The 23,478-nt window shown below is 41.2% G+C and overlaps 1 protein-coding gene across 9 annotated transcripts in view; it reads left to right on the forward strand.

Annotated features, from left to right (window-relative positions):
• The first annotated feature begins 13,569 nt into the window (after window positions 1-13,569).
• Window positions 13,570-23,478, forward strand: part of Ccdc15 (coiled-coil domain containing 15) — an 85,496-nt gene continuing 75,587 nt past the window's right edge. For 6 of the 9 annotated variants that reach the window (XM_075966350.1, XM_075966353.1, XM_075966356.1 and 3 more), the window contains exons 1-4: window positions 13,627-13,697; window positions 14,008-14,194; window positions 18,338-18,487; window positions 19,086-19,277. In XM_075966350.1, the coding sequence (XP_075822465.1) occupies window positions 14,015-14,194; window positions 18,338-18,487; window positions 19,086-19,277 (522 nt within the window). In that variant the 5' untranslated portion in view covers window positions 13,627-13,697; window positions 14,008-14,014. Of the gene's footprint in view, window positions 13,698-14,007; window positions 14,195-18,337; window positions 18,488-19,085; window positions 19,278-23,478 lie in introns of all 9 variants that reach the window. The other 3 variants (XM_075966351.1, XM_075966352.1, XM_075966354.1) reach the window with 3 other exon arrangements.

Here is a 23,478-nt window from a genome sequence, read left to right on the forward strand (position 1 = left end):
GCTAGGAGCACAGAGCAAAGGACAGGTTGTCACACATTGGAGAAGGAGACACAGAGGCAAAGGAAGTAAACAAAAGTGGACGGCTTCTCAAGCAAATTTCCATCGTGGACAACTAGAGCTGAGGGCTGCAGCTGATGGCCAGAGAAGGACAGTCTCCCAGACTTCTAACCTGGCCCTCCTATGGAAGCATCCCACCCAAACATTCTTTCCTCTAACTCGTGCGTGCGCGTATGCGCGTGTGCGGGAGGCAGCTTCTATTCACCTGATTCTGTCAGACACTTTACTTGCAGTTACTAATCCAATTCTCCCAGCACCCTCTTTAGATAGAGATTATAATAACCATTTTACAAACAAGACCTAAACTTCTAAAAGGTTAGCAACTTGCTAAAATCATGTAGCTACTATAGATTGAGCCAAGGACTTCCTATAGATGACCAGGAAAAGTTAGGCCTTTCTTTATCCAATGCCCCAGCCGTTTCAACAAGTCCTCCTCCAGTGTCCTTGAGTTTCAGCTTTGGTCCTACCTTTGACCACCAGCGTCTTTGACTGAGCTCAGGATGTGAGGTGGCCCTTTCTGCCCATTCCTTGTGCCCCTCCCCACTACTGCCAAAGGTCTTTTGGGGTTTGATTTGTAAGCCTGTGCACAAACAATGCTGTAACTGCCACTTTCCCCAGCTAAATTGGATGTGATGGAGAGAGGCTACAGGGCCAAGAGCCGCCAGGAGACTTGCAGAGCTGTGAAGCGTTGCCTGGGAAACAAGGAATTTGTGTGCAGCTTTGTTGTGAGGAGGCAGGGCTGGACCTGGCCGGCAACTTCAGAACAAGAGGCAGATTAACTAGCTCCCTCGCTGCACAACAAGCTTTTCTGAAGCTTGGACAGTGAGGAATGGCTCTCTCCAAGGACATATTTTTCTCTTCCTTTTCTTTCTAAAGTTTCCTTAGGTGGCCTTTCTCTGAGTGGCTTCTGAGAAACATCAAATAGAAAGTGGAGACGGAGTCAAAAGGCAGCCCTCACCTCACCCTGCACAGTGGTTTTGCTGTTTGGATATTTCTCTCTATATGATGAGACTCCCAGAGAAAAGGGCTTCTGTGGAGATAATGTATCTCCAAAGTTGCAGAGTGTGTTAGGAGAAATATATGATCCTGGGGTACCCAGGGGTCCTGGGTAAATTTTGAGAGGCTGAGAGGGGGTACTGTCATTTCCCTCCTGGAAGCTGAAAAATACATCAAAGCCTTTTGTGCTGAGAGTAAATATTTGATTTCTGAATAGAATTCTCACCCCCTCAGAAACCCAGAGGAACTCAGGCTTGCGGTTATGGTTGCTAAACGTGCCCTATTCAGCAGCTCTCCAGAGGGACAAAGGGAAGAAATTAATTGGCCTTAAAGAGCTGGAGAGAGCCAGTCAGCTTTTGCTGACCTACTTAAGATGAGAGGTCATTCCAGGGAGCATCTTCGGAGCTCCGCTCTTGCAAGGCATTGGTGTTGGTTCTAAACAGGCTGGGAAATCACAGGGAAGCCACAGATGATGCCCCTCTCCTCAAAAGCACCATTGTTTCCCTTCTCCGAGGTCCTCAGATGGTGTCAACCCACCAACAACATCCCAGGCAAGGATTTGTTCTCACCCCCCTTCTCACCCGCCTCCCAATGAGGGAGGCACAGGAATGAGAATCAGCTGGCCAGCATCCAATAATTGCCTACTGTGTGAAGAGAACTCTATGTCCTAAACATTAAGAATGGTGGACCATGGGTGGGGGGGGCACATTCAAAAGCAATAGCTGGCCTGGGGCTGGAGCTCAGAGGTAGAGCATGTGCTTAGCATGCACAAGGCCCTGGGATCAGTCCCAGCACCAAAGAACAAAATAAGTCATAGCACAATCACTATTTAGAAGTTTAAATTTAGTTGGGGAAGTTGCATTTAAACCTCCAGTGGGTATTAGATTATTGGGAGTACATTTGAATTGCCCTTTTCAAATTATTTTGAAGTTATTTTTTTTTAAGTAGGATCTCCTTTAGTAAGTTTGGTCTCAAACTTACTATGTATGTAGCTGAAAAAAAACTGCAACATCTTGATCCCCTGCCTCTACCTTCTGAAAGCTGGGATTATGGCTGTTTCCCATAATGTGGATGCTGGGGATCAAACCCAGGACTTCATGCATGCTAGGCAAGCATCTAGTGACTGCCTTCAACATGTCTAGAAGTAAACCGTGGGTAAAAAGAGGACTTCTAGCGAGTGCCGGGATGGCTCAGCAGTTAAGAACACTTCCCATTATTACAGAAGAACTGAATTTGGTTCACAGCACCCACATTGGGCTGCTCACAACTTCCTGTAATTTCAGTTCCAGGTGATTCAACACTTCTTCTGATTTACACACGCACACACACACACAATTTTTTTAAATTCGCAAAACAAAAAGATGAAAAGAAGGAGAACTCTGAGACAGTGGGAGAAGAAAGAAAAGATGGGTAATAGGACCCTAACAAATAAAATTTAACTTCCACACAAACAACAAACTGCCCCTAGGGGTTTGGGACACGAAGGTATTTGTTATATGTGGTCAAAGTAGAGAAAAAAATAAGGAAGATCCACATTAAACTAGTAGGAGGGGTGGCTTCAAAAACAGTCCCAAATTTTCACCCCTTGTGGCTACCCTTAAAGGGTTTGGTTTTGCTTCCCTTACAGATCCTTGCCACAGCCGACTAGACTATCTGGAAACTAAGGAGTGTGACTTGTCAAGAACCTTTGCTTGCCTGGGTGCAATGGTGCACACCTTTAATCCCAGCACTGGGAGGCAGAGGCAGGAAGAGTTTTGAGTTCAAGACCAGCTTGGTCTATGTAGTGAGTTCAAGGACACCTAGAGCTACATAATTAGACCTGTCTCAAAATCAAAAACAACAACAACATGAGGTCCTTTTTGGTCATCAATGATAGAAGTTCACATTGAACTACTAGCAGGAAAAAAGTGTGTGGGGTGATTTCTGGTGCTATTTAAAAAAGTTAGGGTGGAGGCAGGAAATAGAGTGTTCAAGTGCTATCACGGCAATCATCTGATATTGGTGTCAGCTTCATTTATGAAACTTTCTTACAATTTTTGATGGGACCATAGTTGCTAGATACTCTACAATGCCAACACAATTCACTATAACCTTCTGAAATAGTGGGAAGGCTCTGTACTGACAGTGTCAAGTGTGGTGGAGGTTAGCGTTATGTCGTTTATAGGGCTGAGAAAACAAATGATAAATTTAATTCGTTAATTTATGTTTTGAGTCAGAGTCTTGTTATATAGCTCAGGCTGGCCTTGAACTCGCTGTATAACTTAGGCTGGTTTCAAACTTAAGTTGTTTTTCCTGCTTCAGCTTTCTGAGTGCTGGGATTACAGGTATGCACCATCTCAATGGACTTTAATTTTAATTAATTTAAATTTAGATAAATGGGACTGAAGAGATGGCTCAGTGGGTAAGAGACCATACTGCTCTTCCAGAGAACCTGAATTTAGTTTCCAGCACCCGTATAGGGTGTCTTATAACTTCTGGTAACTCCAGCTCTGGGGGATCTGAAGCCTTCCTCTGGCTTCCACAGCCATCCACACACTTGTGGCATACATACACATAGATAGACACACAGATACGTAAATAAAAACAAACTTACATTTAGGTAGCCATATGTTGCTGGTGATTAGCACATGGGACAATACAGCACTTCTCCAGAGAAAAGTCTCTTTGTAGAGCTGAAAAACAAACAATCACGCAATGGTAGTACAAGCCTTTAATCCCAGCACTAGGGAGGGAGAGGCAGGCAGATCCTTGAGTGTGAAGACAGCCTGGTCTATAAAGTGAGTTCCAGGACAGCCAAGGCTCACAGAAAAACCCTGTCTCAAAAAAACAAAACAAAGCAAAAAACAAAAGACAAAAACAAAACGAAACAAAACAAAAAACCAAACCACTATAACCTGCCACCCAAATCAAACCAAACCAAACCCTGTCCAAACACTGTGGTTAGCCTAGTTTTGGTCAGAGGCATTGCTGTAGATCAAACTCTGCAGCTAGGAGAATGGAAAACTATCCCAAGTTGAGCCATGTGCCTAATTCAGTGATAGGTGGGTACATAAGAAGGAATGGGGGAAGGGAAGCTTGACAAGAAAGTGAAAATCTTGATAAAATTAACATTATTAAATAATTATTTAAAAAGCTATTATATGGAGAGATAAAGGGTAAACTGGAATAAGAGGAGTAAATGGGGAAAGGGATGGAAGAGAAAAGAAGGGGATATGAGGAGGGAAAACTTACACAAACACCTTTGGAAAAACCATATGGAAACTTATTTTTGCAGAAGCTTTCTAAAATACATACACATATGAAAATAATCGAAATGGAGTCACCATATAATAAGGGAGACAATGCTTCAACTAGACATCTTGTGTCAACAAGTTAAACCTCCAGTACCAGGAATGAGCTACATCTTGTTGAGTCATTGGCTACAGGGGTCCTACAGAACCCCAAAATATCACAGGCTATTGCCAAGGCTACTGGTTGCTCTCTACAACCTGATGGCTTAGGCCTTATTGCTGAAGACAACAAATACTTATGTCATTGAACATGGAGAAGTTGAGCTGGTGCCTACTAGAAGCTTCACTCTTATTGAATGTTCATGGTGTTAGAAGGCACTCTGCACACTACCAGAGGAGAAAGGTAAATATCTATATCACACAACTAGAAACCTGAGACCTACAACAGCATCCTGCTTGCAAGCTCCACTGGTGCAATAGTGGCACAAATGTTATGGAGTAACCAACCAATTTTTTGTTTGTTTCTTTCTTTGCTTGAGACAAGGTCTCACTACATAGTGTTGGCTGTACTGGGGTGGCCTTCAACTCACATAGATTCCTTTATTTCTGCCTCCCAAGTGCTGGGATTAAAAGTGAGTGTACTCACACCTAGCTTCAACCACTTTTTAAAAAAAAACTTAGATTTAAGGCCCACTGCATGAGATGGAACCCAATGTTAAACTGGCCAAGAACCTGAAAGTTAGGTATGGGTCTAGGGGAAAACTTAATACTGTTATTCTGCTAAAGAACATGGCAATAACATGATTCCTAATGACATAGTGCCATGCCCGTGGAGCAGGGCCTCCTCAGAGAAGCTTCTTTGTGTAGTAGATGGGAGTTAACACAGAGATCCACAACTGGACAATGTGCAGAGAGGGAGAGACTGAAGCACTCAGTCCTAAACAAAATGTCTTTATCAGAACCCTCCCTTCAAAGCTCAGGAGTCTAGGTGAAAGAGGATGTGTGAAGATTAGAAGAGACTGCCATGGGGATGACTGCAAGGAAACCGTGTCTTTGAGACAAAACAGGAGTGACGTACAAATCAACTCCAAAGGACTCAGGCAGCGCACACAGGACCTGCACAAGTTCAAGCAAGATGGGGGTCCCAGAAGTGAGAGGGGATGTGGAAATGGGGTTCCCACCTCTAATCAATAAGCTATTTGCAATTGGTACCCTCTGACAAAAGGAAACACAGTTTTCTACAATGAAGTTGTCACTGAGTTTATCAACCACACACCAGTGCAGGCTCAATTGTCTAGAGTAGTTGGCCAACAAAAAATGAACTCCAGTGAGGTGTTTGTGGGGGTTTTGTTACTTTTTTTGTCTTTTCATTTGTTTTTTTTTTGTTGCTGTTTGTTTGCTTTTATTTTTGGTTTTTGTGGGTTTTTTTTGAAAGAGTGTGAGGGGGGAGGAAAAGCACAAAAAGTCTGGTGGGTAGAGAGGCAGGGAGGATATAAGAGAAGTTGGGGGAAAGATAAAAAAAATAGGTTGAAAATAAAATGAAAAGATTTTAAAAAGAAAATCTATTATGTATTCTTTATTTTGCAAATGTTCCATAATTCTTACAACAACCAAACCAGCCATGAAAAGTTAATTGTTAGACTTTGACATCTAGAGATCTGGAAATAAAGCTTCAGGTTACAGGATTTAATTACTAGTGGCAATAAAACTAGGAATACAAATTGAAAGTTTCTTCAGAGTCTTTGTTTTCTCCATTATAATGCCCTACCTGTAGAGATTTTGAATATAGAATGTCAATATGAGACATGGATAATCATGCCCAAACACAAATAAACAGACTGGCTTTCTTCAAACAGTTATCTGTAGTGCCTTGCTGCTTATTCTGTGTTTTTCCCTTCTTTTTCACATGTATGTCATATGTGCATATGTGAGCCCTAGGTTCTTATTGGGAATCCTCCTCAGTTCCTTTTCTGTATTATTCCTTTGAGACAGGGTTGCTCATTTGAACCCAGAGCTCACCAATGTGGCTAGTCTTGCTAGGCAGCTTTCTCTGGGGGATTCCCTCTCTGTCATCCAAAGCTGGAATTGCAGGTGAGACACTAAGTTCACCAGGCATTTATGTGAGGTCTACAAATTTGAACTCTGGTCTTCTTGATTTTGGCCCAAATTCCCTAAATGATTGTTTATAAATGTTTGTTTACATTTAAAAGGGGATATGCTATAGAGAGATGAATACTTTGCATTGGTATGGATCTTGGTTTATTGATACAAATTAAGGTCAATTCTGTTATATGTTTATTTCTGCACTTGATTAAGGTATTGTGTTTGTGCAGCTCATTTAAAACTGTAATGTATAATTAAGAAATATAGGTTAATAGATGATCATCTATAATAGTCAAGCTAGTAGTCATGTTAGTTAGGTTTTCTAGATATATATAGATATATTTCAGTTAGATAATCTTCAAACCTTTCAAATATTACAGAATATGGCATTTAAAATGTTTAAGAACTCAGGACTTTTCATGTCAACGAGACACATTAGCTCCTGGCAGCACCAAGCTACTTCAAGAGGAAGATGGACATTAAAGAGACTCCTTATGGAGCTTGCTGACCATTTGGGCAAGAAACTAATCTTACCTAGGCTGCTTGATGAACTGGACATGCAGGACCCACAGAAAAACGACTGCTGAACTTGTCTAAAGAAGGTGACATGTTCCTTTGGGGTTCCTGTTCTATAAAAGAGTCTGCCAGACATTCTGCAGGACACAGAAAAAAGTGATTGACAAACTGCCAATATAGGCAGAACTGTCTTTGAAATTTCCTGCTTCATGGAAAAGTTTGCCAGATATTATGGACCTGTAGGCTGAAGATGGGTGTCCCAATGTTACAGAAAAACTTTGGGTGACTGTCCAGGCAGTGAGATGTCTCTGTCAATTCTAGAGTTTTGGATGTTGCTTACAATGTACTTTCTGTTAACTTAAGTAATATTATGTCCTTCTGGAGTGTTTGATGGAGTTGAAGAATTTATAGTTATAGTTTTTCTTACTTATAATAAAAGATAAAGTAGATATAAATATTGTAACTGCAATTCTTGTTTGGTATCTGTTTTGTATATGTAATTTTACTATGTTAAAATTAAAACCTTGCTTTTCATTTAGACAGAAAAGGGGAGGTGGTGTGGGATTTTCCTCTGTGTGCTGTGAATACCATTGGTTAATAAGAAGATGTTTTGGGCCTGTGATATGGTAGAACAGAGCTAGGCAGGGAAAACTAAACTGAATACTGGGAGAAAGAAGGTGGGGTCTAAGAGAAGCCATGTAGCCCCACTGGAGACAGACACTGGAACTTTACCTGGTAAGCAACAGTCTTGTGGCAATACACAGATTAATGGAAATGGGTTAATTTAAGATATGAGTTAGCCAGAAATACGCTTAAGCTATTGGCCAAACAGTATTGCAGATATGGTTTCTGTGTGATTATTTTGGGAGTCTGGCAGCTGGGAAACAAACAAGCAGCCTCCGCACCACATAGAGCTATGCCTCAAAAAAAAATAATTTCAGAAACCCCAGTTGGAGTTTTCATCTGAGGACAGGAATGCTGCATGAATGTAGACCAGGATCTGGCATTAGAGAACCCAAATACTGCAGTAATTCTTGTGCTTCCCCCTCCTATAGGTGGAAGACACTTGTTCATTCCTGGCTTCCCAGACCACAAAATAATCACACAGAAACCACATTATTTGCAACACTTTTTGACCAATAGCTTAAGCATATTTCTGGCTTACTCTTATATCTTAAATTAACCCATTTTTATTATTTTATATTTTATCACAAAGCTCATGGCCTACTGGCAAGGTTCCAGTGGGCTCCAGCAGAGGCTTCTGTCCCTGGCAGTGGCTACTCCCTGACCCTGCTTTCTTTCTCCCAGCATTCAGTTTAGTTTCCCCACCTAGCTCTATTCTGCTAAGTCACTGGCTGAAACAAATTTATTCACTAGCCAATAAAAGCAGAACATAGACAGAAGGACTTCCCACACCACCCATACCTCACTATGTGGTACTGGCTATCCTGTAACTCACTATGTAGACTAATCTGGCCTCAAACTCACAGAGGTCAGCTTTCTGAGTGCTGGGATTAAAGGCCTGCACCATTACACTGGCTGCAGTAATTCTTGAAATATGTTTTTGTAGGCAGTTCTTATTCTGTTTGTCTCCTTAATTGTTCTCTATGTATCAGTCATGCAAGTAAGAGTTTTCCTATGTTACAAATAATAAAAATGAATACTATTTGTAGTATTAATAAATTGCTCTTGTTGTCCTTCTACTTAGAAAGTTTAGCATTGGGATAGCCTTGAGAGCTAATCTTATTAGCAACTCCACACCTCACATCATCAGAGAGAGAGGTTGAGAAGAAAACAGTTAAAGGAATTACAATACTCTCAAAATGTGATAAATCTTTCCTGGACAAGGATGTGGGCTTTTTATTTCTTGTCTGTCCTAGATATATATTTGGAAATGTTGAAAGACACTGAGACCCCTATGTTGTTGTTGTTGTTGTTGCTGTTGCTGTTGTTGTTGTTGTTGTTGTTCTTCTTCTTCTTCTTCTTCTTCTTCTTCTTCTTCTTCTTCTTCTTCTTCTTCTTCTTCTTTTTCTTCTTCTCTTCCTCTTCCTCCTCTTCCTCCTCTCCTCCTCCTCCTCCCTCCCTTCTCCTCCTCCTCTCCTCCTCCTCATCCTCTTTCTCCTCCTCATCTTCTTCTTTTTAACCACACACCAAGAATAAGGATAAAAAGACTCTGTATCCATGGTAAAATCAGAGAGTCTTTTGCAAAAAGCACTGTAGCAGATGCTGTTGAGAAAAATCAGGTGCCATTTGTGGTGCCATTTACACTGAAATGCTAGTGCAAAAACCCAATCTGCCCAGCAAGCAGAAAGACCCTTCTATATCTTCTAGTTAGAAAAGTTACCTTTGAGATGGTGAGGGAGGAAGAAGAACAGAGATAGACAGCACTATGGTCTGCTTTTAGGACATTCGCCAGAGCACTGGCTAGCTGTGGGAAATCCTGCTCCAACTTGGAGAGGAGATCAAAGTGGGTATGACTCAGCTGCCCAGGGTTGGGGTCCTAACACTCTGTTCCTCGAGGATTTGGGCTAGAAGGTTTGTTACTGTTACAGAGCTTCTCCTTGGCATAGGCTCTGAGGACTTAACATGTAACAAAGTTTTCTATATTGTTACAAGTATGGTTCAGCTAGTCACTATCAGGAGAGTAGTGAGCAAATAACAAACCACTCCCTGGTCTTCAACAAAACAATTGGTTCTGTGTTGGGTGGATGGCTGCCAAGAATGCAGAGACTTGGGGCTTTGTGCAGGGATTCCCAGCCACAGAAAAAGGATTGCCCAACTCTGCTGAGGGCTGCTCCAGAGCTGGGACTCCACACTCTGTTTCCAGCAACACTTGGTATTTTAAACTTTTGAGGATGGACTTTTTTCAAAGTCAACAGTTCCTTTGCTGAGCAACCAATCTCAGCCAGGCGAATATAAGCTTTGCAGAAAAGGTCAGAAAAGGAGATGAATCTCTGGTGTGAATTATCTGGATTTATGCGTATGGGCTCTTAGAAAAGATTTGACCTAGCTTTTAGTGAAAAATAAAGAATTTGAAGTAAAGGTTTGGAGAGGACAAGGAGCAATCTAACAATACCTTTTTATAGTGTATGTGCACACACGCACACAAGTGAAACTTAATCTCTTCATCCCCAAGTAGTGATTGTGTTCTACTATTCAGATGGGTGGAGGCAGGATGAATTCTGTCTTGCTATTCAGTGCTATTTCTAACCAACCCTTTTTTTCTTAATATCATCTCTAATTTTAAATCTTGTATCATCTGACTATAGCATTTACTGTTTTCCAACTTATATCCATCTACCACTTTGCAGATATTTTTCTGAAATGCCTCAAAGATTGTTATTCCTGGCAATGGCCAATCTGTTTTTTTGTAATATTTTTTTCGTGGTTTCAGTTTTCTCCTGGATAATTTGCCCAATGTTCTCATTCTTTGTTTAATTTCACTTAATGAATATAGTTGTTTTGCCTGCATGCACATTTGTTCACTATGTGTGTGCCTGGAACTCACAGAGGTGAGCAGAGGGTGTCAGATATTCAGGAAGACTTATTTTCTTCTCTCTCTCTCTCTCTCTCTCTCTCTCTCTCTCTCTCTCTCTCTCTCTCTCTCTCTCTTCTTTTGAGACAAGGTTTCTCTGTAGCTTTGTAGCCTGTCCTGGAACTAGTTATTGTACACCAGGCTGGCCTCAAAGTCACAGAGATCCACTTGCCTTTGCCTCCCAAGTGCTGGGGATTAAAGGCGTGCACCACCACCACCCGGCTAAGACTTATTTTCTTATTTCCAGAGTTAGGGATCAGAGACCATACCTTGGCTGCCCTAACAAGCTGGTCTTGGCCACATGTCCTTGATTAGGCTATTAAAAGAGCCATATTAAAAGTGATAAGCAGAAAATGGCTAGGCAGTGGGGGTATATGCCTTTAATCCTAGCGTCCAAGAGGCATAGACCAGCCTGGTCTACAGAGCTAGTTCCAGGACAGCTAGGACTACACAGAGAAACCCTGCCTCAAAAAACTAAAAACCAAACAACAAACAAACAAAAAGAAAAGCAGAAAGTGATTTATTCAATGTGATCACATTGGGAAGAGGAAGAAAGGGGTCCATCTTCCAGTGGTCCAAACGGAAGGCATCATTAAGCAACCCCGATCAAGGTATGGTTATTCACTCAGGTCCTGTCTCTTGCAGGGTGGTCTGACAAGTTATTAGCACTCTGTGAAATCTCTCTGATTTTGGGGAACCAGGTTCCCTGATGGCTGGCGCCAGATGTCAGCCTTTTCCTTCTCCAATCATGAGATTCTTGTGGCAAAGTACAATTCCTTAGGGGCAGCTTTGTTCCAACAGTCCAGACAGCCATAGTTAGGGACACAAATGTCTCTTTAGAGCATCCTCATCCTTTCCAGGCATGGCAATTACAGTCTGTCTATACTCATTGACTAGTGAGTCATGAATTTGAATCTATAGGCTAATAACTCTCAGATCAACCCTTTCAGTTCAGAACTCTCCTCCAGGTACTTTTATCCCACTATGTTCTTGGATGTTGAGTATGTAAGTGAAATTTTATTCTCAGCTCCTGATCTTCTTCCACCCCAACTCCACTCCTTGACCATTTTCACCATCTCAGGAAAATGCAATCCCATCCTGTAGACTCAAGAGGAAATCCCAGTTTTCCTCAACACCAGATTTCTAGCTAAACGTTCAACAGGTCCTCAAAATCTTGCTTCCCAAATACACTCGGAATTTCACAACTTTTCTCACCATTTCCACCCCTGCACCGGGGGCAAAGACATCATAAATTCCTAATGGAGCTATTGCAATGGCCTCTTAACTAGCCTTTCCTCCCTTTTTGCCACTCCTGTTTAATTCTCAACACCACATACAGAATGATGTGTTTTTTTTTTTTTTAAATTCAAGACAAATTGGCCCTCAGTAGCTCACAATCCTGTAATGGTGCCCCATCTCAGCACAGCATACTGCTCAACATGTTCTATGTGATTTGTCATCTTGTCTCAGTTCTTCTCCTTTCACCCTCTTCTAGGCATACTCAGTCAGTGCTCCCACACCGATGCTCACTCTCTACCTGGAACATTCGTGTTGTGTGTGTAGGCACCTACTGAAGCCAGAAGAGAACACTGGATTCCTGGAGCTGGAGTTATAGGAGGTTGTCAGCGCATGGGTGCCAGGATCTGAACTTTGGTTCTCTGGAAGAGCAGGAAGCAGTCTTAACCACTGAGCCATCCATCTCTTCAGCGCCTACCTGGAATATTCTTATACCTTGGTTCAATTATGTTGTATGCCTATTATTTCATCCCTTGGGATGCTGAGGCAGGAGGAGCCTGAACTACATTAGAGATCCCATTAAAACCTATCAGACAATCAATTAAATACCTAAAACTCTCCCTTGAAGCTTATTATGGCTTGTTCCATGATCTCATATAGTCTTTGTTTGAAAGTGCTTTAGTTTTTAAAAATAAATTGGCAGAGGATGTAGTTTTTGACTAGCTTGAATGGAGCCCTGGGCTTACTCCAGTACTGTGTAAAGCAAAATAAAAACAGAACACAAAGAATAACCTCAAGTGTCTTATGTCCTGTCTATGTCCCTTCACTGTACAGTAAATCTCCCAAACAAGAATATATGTTGAAGTGAAGCTTGGTGGCACATGCCTGTAACATCAGCCACTGGAAAGGCTAAGGCAGGAGGATTGCAAGTTCGAGGCCTGGCGTACAGAGAGTTCCAGTTCACCATGGTCACTTTAGTGGACCCTAAAGCAAAAGCAAGTCTTAAGGGGGTTGGGGGATTTTGCTGCAGTGCTTGTCTAGCATGCCAGAAGCCTTAGGTTCAACTCCAGCTCACACACACACACACACACACGCACACACTCACATCAAAACAATGAGCTTATATCTCTCAGGTTTAATGAAATGTCGCAAGCAGTGTTTGGAGACCACTCACTAGGTTGCACACAAGAACATGTTGAGGATAATCGTGAAACTGCGTTGTAAACCTTAAGAATGACATAAAGGGGTAGTGTGCTTTACTATTTATTGGTTTAATCTGTATTTTGAGGATGCCCTGGCAGGATGTTCTACACCAGTGGTTTTCAACCTTCCTAATGCTGCAACCCTTCAATACAGTTTCTCATGTTGTGGTGACCTTAACCATAAAATTTATTTCATTGCTACTTCAGAAATGCAATTTTGCCATTGCTGCAAAATATCGGATATAAAGGCTATCTGATATGCGACCAAATGGGGTCGTGACCAACAGGTTGAGAATCACCTTTTGGGTGCTTTCTTTCACTGCGTACTCTTGCCCACCCGCACATCATGCCAGACATCCCTCTTACAGATTAGGAGATGACAAGCCAGGCCTTGATGGCACACGCCTTTAGTCCCAGCACTTGGTAGGCAGAGACCTGCAGACCTCTGAGCTCGAGGCCAGCCCGGTCAACAAAGAGATTTCCAGAACAGCCAGGGCTACACAGAAAAAAACCCTGTCTCAAAAGAACCAAAAAAATAAAAATGAAAATAAAATCGAGATGACTACAGCGCTAGCGAGCACGCAGAGGCGGAACCTAAACTCGGAGATTTCCCCGACCTGCTCTGGACCTCCCATCCAAAGGGCAGGAAGCGGAAGTGACGGACCCCCCCCCCCCCCCAAGTGCCCGGATCCCCGCCCCTCGCACTTTCCCTGCCCGGAGGGATGACGCGAAGCCGGAAGGGGCAGGGCAGGCGTCCGACGCGGAGTGGCGGTTTGTTGTCCTGGCTCTCCGTAACAGCCCGCGGAGTTTGAGTGTGAGGAGGTCCGGGTCGTGGCGGGCTCCAGGCTTCCCAGGTTCCCCTGTCACTGCCCGCGCTTCTGCTCGAGCTTCACAGGTTCCCCGCCCTCCTGCACCGGCTCCGGTGGGGCCGCGCTTCTCGCTGCCGTGGGGCATCCTCTCAGACCCAAGTCCTGTCCCCACCGCCCGCTTGTGCTCAACTCTGAGCAGTTTTCCGTCTCCCAAATCAATCCTCGTTTCTCCTTCCCTTCATTTCCATTCCTCCCGGAAAGTAATTTTCAACCCCCCCCCCCCCCAATCTTTATTTCTTGACCCTCTCTTTTCTCCTAAGCAGAAGTCAGATGCCAGGAGGTATGGCGCCCCTCAAGAAGCCTCGGAATCCCACAAGATTACCCCTGGCTTTAAACCCCACGAAGAGTAAGGACGTTTTGGCAGTGCTGGCTGAGAGGAACCAGGCCATAATACCAGTTGGGGCATGGGTGGAACCTGCCTCACCAAATTGCTCGGAAATCCCCGCACATGTGAGTGTCAATTGACCCAGGTACAGAGATTCCTGCCACCTTTTTTTTTTTTTTAGTAGGCTTCTCTAATTGTTGGTGCTTGGAGATGAACAGCAGAAGAATGCTGTTTCTTTTCTGTTATAGATTATATTCTTGTGTATGGATTATACAATAATGATGTATTTTCCATCTTTTGTTGGCATAATCAAGTACTATTTCAGTACTTATTACTCACCATACAGAACATAATTCGTGGACCAGTAAATAGTTTATTTCACAAACTTGATTGTTTGCTGTGTACATCTTGCAGACACTCTGTAACATGATATGAATGACCGTTGGTCACACTTTAAATGTTAATTAGCTGCTCAAAGTTTATACGCTTTTAAATGAAGATCAAGGCAAAATGAAGTAAGAAAATAGAAGAGAAAGAGTTTAATCCTGACAGAAACACAGAGAAAGTTGTAAATTCCACGAAGACAGGGAGACTTTTCGTTCCTTCCTCTTCTGGTGTAAAGTAGGCCTTTTAGGACGTATCTGTTGACTGAATGAGAAGATATGGTCTTTGTTGGTCCTGAAAGAACAGAAATGCAGTTGCTGCAAACAGGAGGAAGCATTTCAGATGAAGGGACACCCTTCCGAAAGTTTACCACATGTAAATGTTTGAATGAGTATCATGCTAACACATGAGAGCGGTTTTGCAAGGTTTTTGTTTAGTGTTTCAACGGGCTCTCCCTTGGCTCTTGGTTCAACTTTTATTGTGCATAGCGAACAAATGTTCCACAACTCGTTTTTATATTAAATAAATATTGCCTAATTTATGTAGATACCCAGAAAGTATTTATGGAATGCAGGAAATCTGCAGTGTTCTTAGTGTAAACAAGGAACTAAACATGGGTGAAAAATATATTCTTAGTGCTCTTAATTTTACAGGAGATACAAGACACATTTAGATATTATATAAGGGTTCGGGAGATGGCTTAGCAGGTACTTGTGCAAGCCTGATGACCTGAGGTTCTGGTCCTGGAATCCAGGTACAAGCTAGATGGGGTGGGTACATCTGTAATCCCCACACTTCTGTATTGACATGGGAGCCAGAGACCGGAGAATCTTGCAGAAGCTTGTGGGCCAGCTAGCCTGAAGCAAAGAGAGACCCTGCCTCAAAACCAGGTGGAGGGAGAGAGAGAGAGCCAACTTCTGAAAATCCTCTGATCTCCACACATGAGATCAGACTATGGCATGCACATGTCTACACACACACACACACAAACATACAAAATAAATTTTGAAAATTATAAATGTGGGACTAGAGAGATGGCTCAGCAGATAAGACTGCTGTAATGGCTGCTCTTGCAGAATTCCCAGCACCCATTAGGCAGCTGTCTTTAACTCCAATTCCAGAGAATCTAAACCTTCTGGTCCTTGAGGACACTGCAGATATGTGGTGCACAGACATACATGCGGCAAAACACCCATACACAAAAAGATAAAGATAATAAAAATTATAAATGGCTAGATATGGTGGCACACGCCTTTTATCCCGGCACTCGGGAGCAGCAGCAGGTGGTCTCTGAATCTGAGGCCAGCTTGGGAGGTCCAGGTCAGATATAATAAGAGCCAAGTCAAAACCCAAGTCATCAACTCCCCCCAGTTACAAATATTAATAACAATACAGTAAGTTAATATAGTAAGTTGATTTTATTTATGTTCGTCATGTATATCATTACATATTCATTGATTTATGCCTAGCTTGTCACCTTTCAGAAAGGAATTCAAGAGTTGGATTGCATGCGATTAAATGCTAAGACTGTCTTGCTTAATCAAAGCGACTTGGTTGGTATGAAAATTTAAAACAATCTGGATATGCAGAGATGAGATGATTCTCCTATCAGGGGAACTGAGGGTAGTAGAAAGTAAGCAGGAAGTGTTCAGGATTATAAGCATGGGTTGCATTGATTGGAGTGGAAGACTTAATACTTGACAGGATTTGAAAATCAGGGCAGTGGCAAACTATAGGAAGTCTTGGGGAATATTGATTTTGTTCACTATTTAATATTTATAAATATGTTCCATGATCAAACTGTTTGAATTAAATTAATTGCCTCAAAGTTATAAGGGTTAGGGAGAGATTAGATTTAGGGGAACAAATTAGAATAAATTAAAACACTTTAGACATGAAGCATATCATCAGAATTTCTTTAGTAATAGGGAGTGAAGGAGAGAAAGCCCTGAAAAAGGTTAGTGAAATAGAAATCAATAATTAAAAATTGATACAAAGTTATTATTGAAGTCAATACACTTTAATTCCATCTATTTATTTGTGCATGTGGAAATTGGTTCTCTCCTCCCGCCATGTGGGCCTTGGCGATGGAGCTCCGCTCATCAGAACCTTTCCCTGCTGAGCTACCTCACTGGCCCAGTACTTCTTAATTACCAAGATACCTTTATAATCTCAGTATCATATTGTTCAAAATTTGTTACCATAACACCTTTTTTGTTGTTTAAAATAGTTTAGTTTTAGTTTTCACACATTCAGAATATTTAAAGTCTTGAAACACGCACAAACTGTCTCCTTTCCTATTTTTAAATAATCCTGTTATCAGTTCCAGTCAAAGGGAGTTTGATTAAGCATTTGGTAGAGTTCTTTATTACTTCTGCATATTTAATCTGGGAAGCCATCCTTATAAACAAGCACAGTCATTTCAAAGATGGGGTAAATAGTTGCTTGGCTGCTCTAAGGGCATAACCTATTCTACATTCCAAGGGATCTTGAGAGTGCATAAAAACCTCGTAGCTTGGAACTTCATTTCTCTTTGGTAATTAAATTATTATGAAAAAAAAAATCACTGTGGTCTTATATAAGATCTCTCTTGCATATCATACCCCCATTGTCTTATTGTATAACAAGCCACATGCAAACATAGTGACATAAAGCAGGAAATACTGTGTGTCTTTATCTACTTTGGTGTCCTGGGCCTCAGCTGAGTGGCTTAAATAACTGGATGTATTTGGGACAGCTTGGTGGGTTCTGGCCTTTAAAGTTCTTGGGTCTTTGCAGGCTATCATGTTCAGTAAGACTTTTTCATGTGTGTAATTTGGGCTAGGATGACTAGAATATCTGGGGGTGGCTGGATATCTTTCATGTCATTTGGCTAGTTTGACTAGCTGTGTTTCCGTTGACCATGGGAGTCTCAGAGCAGTAAGAATTCTTTTGTGGCACTGGCTTTCCCCCATGGTGAGCTTTCCAGAGCTTCAGTAGAAGTTACTTAATGACCTTGTTGGGGAAGTCATAGACCCAACATTTCTGCCTCATTCTGTTGTTTATACATAGATAGATAAAATTCAGTGTGGGTTAAAAGACTACACAGTAGTGTCAATACCAAGAGAATTGATTATTTAGATTAAGATATATCATTTTTGAAGACCAATTTTATATAATTTAAGCATTATTTTCATCATATATAAATTACCCAAAGAAAGGAGTGTTAAACATTTCCTGCCCTCAGAATTCATAATCTAGTAGGAGAATTAGTGCTACATTTTATTCATATTAAAATGAAATGTGCTATAGCACAAGAGCTCAGAGGAAATTGCTGGATAATCTTGACGTATAGGAAGGCCTTTACTAGATGGATGGAAGGAGAGCCACATTAGAAATGGAGGGCAAGGCACTTGGGAGACAGGGAAGGAGGTTGAGGTCAGCTTTAACTGTGTAGTGGGCTGCAGACTAGCTGGGGCTATAATAGTGACATACTCCCTTCCACCCAAAAAGGGGATGGCTAATTCTAAGTATGAAGGCACTATACATTGGAAACATGTCTGGTGAATAGTGAGCAATATGGTATTATACTAGAAGCCATGACACAGGGTCAAGTTCATTAAGAATTAATGAAGACATCTTTGATTTTAGTTGATTGAATAAAACATTAGGATTTGATATGATATTCACACATTCCATTTTTTAAAGCTCTTGACTTGCTCTAAGCTCCTGGGACTTGCTAGCTACACTTAGACAGTGGGCTTAACTCTGATTTCCTTGCTCCTCTGGAGACTCGGTCTTCACAATTATAGACTACCTTTTCTGTATTCATGAATACAGAAATACATTCCTCATGGGCAAAACTGATGACATTTAAGTTCATTTTCTATCTTTTCTCTTCAAAGGCTTCAGCATACATGATTGAAGAGGAAATAAAGGAGCAGCAACGAAGAAAACAAGAATCTCTGAAACATTTTCAGAGACAAGTCCAACACCGGGTAAATCAGCAAGTTAAGCTGAGGAAAAAGCAACTCCTTCAGAAGTCCTACAAAGCAGTGAGTCCCTAAGTGAGCTAGCTTGGGTGGGAAGCTTGTGTGCTATGAGATAAGCTGTGAGGCCCCATCAGGATCGCTTCTCCTTTGATTCTGTGTTGTTAAAATCCAGTTATCTACCAGCCCAGTCAGTTTTCATGTAGAGAAACTGTTTTTATTCCTGTGTTGTTCTGACTTGCCTCCCCCCCCCCCATTTCATTAAATACTTGAAAAAGAATGTCAGGATTTTGGGTATAGATTTAAGTTTGAATTCCTAGAATGAATTAGGGTGGGTCTTCCCACCTCAATCATCCTATCAAGGAAGTCCCTCCCAGGTGCTTGGGTTTTCCTTGATTGCAGACATAGTCCAGTTGAGAGCCACAGTTAGCCATCACAGTATGATGTGATACTGAATCCTACAGAATGGTAGAAGAGCTAGTGGGATAGTCTGGTTAAATTATTAGCACGTGAGAGGTGCCTGGTAAATGTTGGCTACTCTGTCAGCTAAGGCTTCCTGCCCCCTACTCTGTTGTTTTGGTTGAAAATCTTACGGCTGCTGGAAGGGATTATTTGTGTTAGAAGGGAATAGAGTCTCATTATCCCTCCTGTTTCCTTTGCGTAGGCAGAAAAGGAAGGCTATATAGCCATGCAATGTTCAGATCCGACACATTTAACTCCTAAAAGGACAAGTGTTTTCCCCAGCAATTTGAACGCTGCTATTGGAAGTTGTAGGTTACGCCCTTCCCAGGTGCTTGGGGATGCAACAGAAGATGGAGAGAATCAGAATCAGTTGTTTAAACAACAAGCTCACGCTGTAAGTACAGGTACATTTCATTTTATATTAGTGATGCTTCCCCTCAGTCCTCTAACATATAGATATATTTAGGGTCTAAAATAGAGATTACAAGTTAATATACTGTATTTCACTTTTTTTCTTGTGTGTATGTGTAGTATATGTATGTATAGACGTGTGTGTGTGCACATGTATAAGTTTGACGTTAACATCAATTTTCCTTCTCACTCTCTTCCTGTCTTATATATTGAGGCAGGGTCTCTCAGTGAACCTGGTGTCCCATTTCCCATCTCTGCCTCTCACATACTGACATTTATACATGGACACCAGCTCACCTGGATTTTTACATGGATTCTGGGGATCTGAACTCTGGTCTTCACAGTTGCACAGCAAACTCTTTACGTGCTGAGCTATCTTTCAAGCCCAACTTCACTTTTTTATTGCCACTTTTTTTGGGGGGTTGACTAGTATGATAGTACTTATTTTTATTTTAAAAAATTGTTTATGGATTGATTGGCTGGTTGGCTGATAATGTCTGTAGCTCAGGCTAACCTGAGACCCACACCTCTGTCTCCCAAGTGCTGGGGTCCTTATACATATCTCCCTTTTTATAATATATTACATTCTTTTTTGAGAAGACATTATAGAATCAGCTAAAGAAAGGTATTAAAAGTGTATAATTCAAAATTTATTAGAGTCTTAAGTCAAAGAACATCGAGTTTCCCGGTTATACTGAAATTATGTTCTTTATATGTTATTGCCAGTTAGTAGCTACAGACAGAACTGATGTTAACCTTTGATGCTAAGGAATTCAATATAGTTACAAGCATTTCATTTATTATTTTTTGTTTCTCTTTTCTTTTTTAAATTAATAATAAAATTATCTACTATATGCCAAGCAATAATATTTTAAATTCTTAGCATATCAGAATACTTGGAAAAACTTTAGTGACTTTTTAAATGTATCTAATTAAAATTGAAGGCACCATGAGTAGCAGCATACTCCCCATCCAATCAGTTCCTTCCTGGGTTACCTGAGATTTTAATGATGTGTTGCTTACCTCTACTTTAAGAAATGTTCCTCATCCTATTTTAAAATACATAGTTAGGGATAGTGAGAAGAAAAGAAAAAAAATGTGTTAAACAATGAGCACATGCAAATAAAAGCCATTCTACTTCCTGAGTTAATATACTTTGCCAAGTTTTACTTAGGTTCAGGGATTGACCTCACTGGGGCAACAAGACAAGATACAGGGGCACCTGTACAGAAAAGCTGGGATCAGATGTGCTGGGCTCTTTGATGGAGAAACTACAATATGCCAAAAGTTCAGCATGTTTATTGTGTAGAGTTCAACAGTGAGGTAGGTTATTGCATACAGCTGGATCAAGGGCTTATGGTATACAGCTGGATCAAGGAGGCAGGGCTTATGGTACACAGCTGGATCAAGGAGGCAGGGATATGGTATACAGCTGGATCAATGAGGCGGGGCTTATGGTATACAGCTGGATCAAGGAAGTGGGGATTATGGTATACAGCTGGATCAAAGAAGTGGGGATTATGGTATACAGCTGGATCAAGGAGGCAGGGATTATGGTATACAGCTGGATCAGGAGCCATAAATGCCTGGGGGGAGTGGGGAAAGCTATGTTGAATTTTTTCTGCACACGTTACCAATATCTGCATATGGAGCATCTGTCTTAACCTCACCCAAGGAAGGCTTTGCCACTTCCAAGGCACTGGGGTCCTTGACATGTCTGCTCCATGTCAACAGCACACATCCACTCAGGACTTACTCACTTCCGCAGTACTTGGTCATAATCGAATTGGGCTACATGTGTAAGTAGAGAGAGTGTTAGAAGGCACATGCTATCATCTTTGAATTTTGTTTTGAAATTTCTTTTGCCTCAAACTTTTTTCTTTGTTCTGGAACATTGTATAATTTGTAGTAATCATTTTGATAATTATCTTAATTTTCTTTTTTAAAGTTTATAAATAGGAGCCAGATATAGTGATAAATACTTACAATCTTCGTCTTCAGGAATCAGGTCAGGAAAATAGAAAGTTTGATACCACATAGATTCTCCCTTTATAAAAAAAAATGAAGAATTTATTAAATAGACACTGGTTACATTATAAGAGTGAAGGAAAATCCAGTCTTTACCATCATGATTATAACTATAAATCTCATTGCAATAAGGATTTTTTTTCTATAGAATACAGTGTGTGTGGCCTGTCACGCAGTCAGCATGTAAGTGAACAGATTATATTTGTTAAGTGTTGTAGGGGGATACTAATATGTGAAATAGGACCCTTGATGGGTTTACATTTCCAAGTAGATATACTGTAGTCTCCTATACCCCAAATCTAGTAAGTAATATAGACATTTAATGTGCTTGACCAAAAAAGTTGTGCCGTGGAAACTCCAAATTTTAAAATTGTAAGGAAATTGTACAGAGAGAATTTCTGCAAAGGTGGGATTGAACTGCTTGTTTTGAATTGGTGTGCGGACCTAAATTGATAAACTCCAGAGACTTTTTGAGATAGGAACAGTGAAAAATGTGGGATCTGTAATGCTAGAATAAGTGATGAAATCTTTCTAGTTGGTAGTTTATAAGGAAATAACACAGAAATGAGGTGAGACAAGAAATCCAGTTATAAAGAGCCTTTGTATTATGAAATGTTAAAGGTTTGTATACATTTTCATTCTTTTTCCTTGAAAAAGATGACTTAGTGAAGGATGTCTGGTGACCTCCTGATTTGGTCCTGTGAACTTTTGTCCACACAACCCTGTGACAATGGTTGTCTTTATTTTCACCATTTCTAGTGCACTTTTAATCCACTAGATGTCATTATGAAACCAGACAATGAAATTGTTGAAGCATTAACTCGTGTACTTTATGTAGAAATGATTAGATAATGGCACCATAATTTTATTTCTGGATGTTAGTGAGTTTTCAGGTTTTGTTTCTTTAAACTATAGAAAAATAGAATACTGGGGTTGGAATTTTAAGTTGTTTTTTCCCCTTTTTATTATTTTAAGTGATGGGTGTTTTGCCTGTATGTATGTCTGTGCACTCTGTGTTTGCAATGTCTGCAGAGGCCAGAAGAGGGCATTGAAACCCCTGGAACTGGGGTTGCAGAGGGTCTTGAGCTGTCGTGGGTGCTCAAGCTTAAACTAGTGTCCTCTGGACTGCATCAATTTCCTGTAGCCCAGGTGGCCTTAAACTCACAGAGATCCATCTGTCTCTGCCTCTTGAGCCCTGCAATTAAAGGTGTGTGCAAACCACACCTGACTGACACTGGGTTTTTAAGGTTCATGCGACATTGAAATATTTAAGGATGAAATATTTGACATCTCGAATATACTTAATAATATAAAGATCATCTAGTGTCTTACTACTTTGCTGTTGCTGTGATAAAATACCTTGACAAAAGCAACCTAAGGGAGAAAGGGCTTCTTTTGGCTTAGAGTTCCAGGGACATGCATTCTGTTGTGGCTAGGAAGACATGACAGCCAACAAGGACAGCATGGTGGCAGGAGCAGGAGGCTGGCTGGTCACACTGTATCTGCACTCAAAAAGCAGAGTCTGTAGGAAGTGCAGCTGTGCTATAAAGCCTCAAGGCTCAGCCCCAGTGACCTACTTCTTCCAGCAAAACTCCATGTCCTAAAGGTTCCACAACTTTCTCAAACGGTATCTTCAGGTAGGGATCAAACATGTGAGCCCGTGTGGGACATTTGGCATTCAAACCACAGGATGTAGAGAGTTATAGGTAAGGTAAGTTTGTCCAGGAGTTAATGCTGAGTCTGGGTTATATGCCTGAATATTAAGTGCTTACTTATACTTCCCTTAAAAGAAAGTTAGGAGTAGGCTGGAGAGATGGTTCATAAATTAAGAGCATGGGTGAGAGCCCAGATTCAGTTCCCAGCATCCACATGGGAGCTCACAGCTGTCTGTGACTCCAGTTCCAGAAAATCTGATGCCCTCTTCTGCCCTCTACAGGCTCTGCACTCACATAGTTAACAGACATACATAAAGGTAAAATGCCCATACAGGTAACATTTTTAGGGGCCAGTGGTTCAGTGGGGGAAGGCACTTGCTGCCAAATATAAAGATCTTGAGTTCATTCTCAAGGACCTGCATAGTGAAAGGAGAAAACCAACTTGTGCAGATTGGCCTCTGGCCTCTGTGTTTCAGCTGTGATTTGGGACACTGTGTTATT

This window comes from Microtus pennsylvanicus, chromosome 3 (genome assembly GCF_037038515.1).
Source record: "Microtus pennsylvanicus isolate mMicPen1 chromosome 3, mMicPen1.hap1, whole genome shotgun sequence".
NCBI classification, from domain to species: Eukaryota; Metazoa; Chordata; class Mammalia; order Rodentia; family Cricetidae; genus Microtus; species Microtus pennsylvanicus.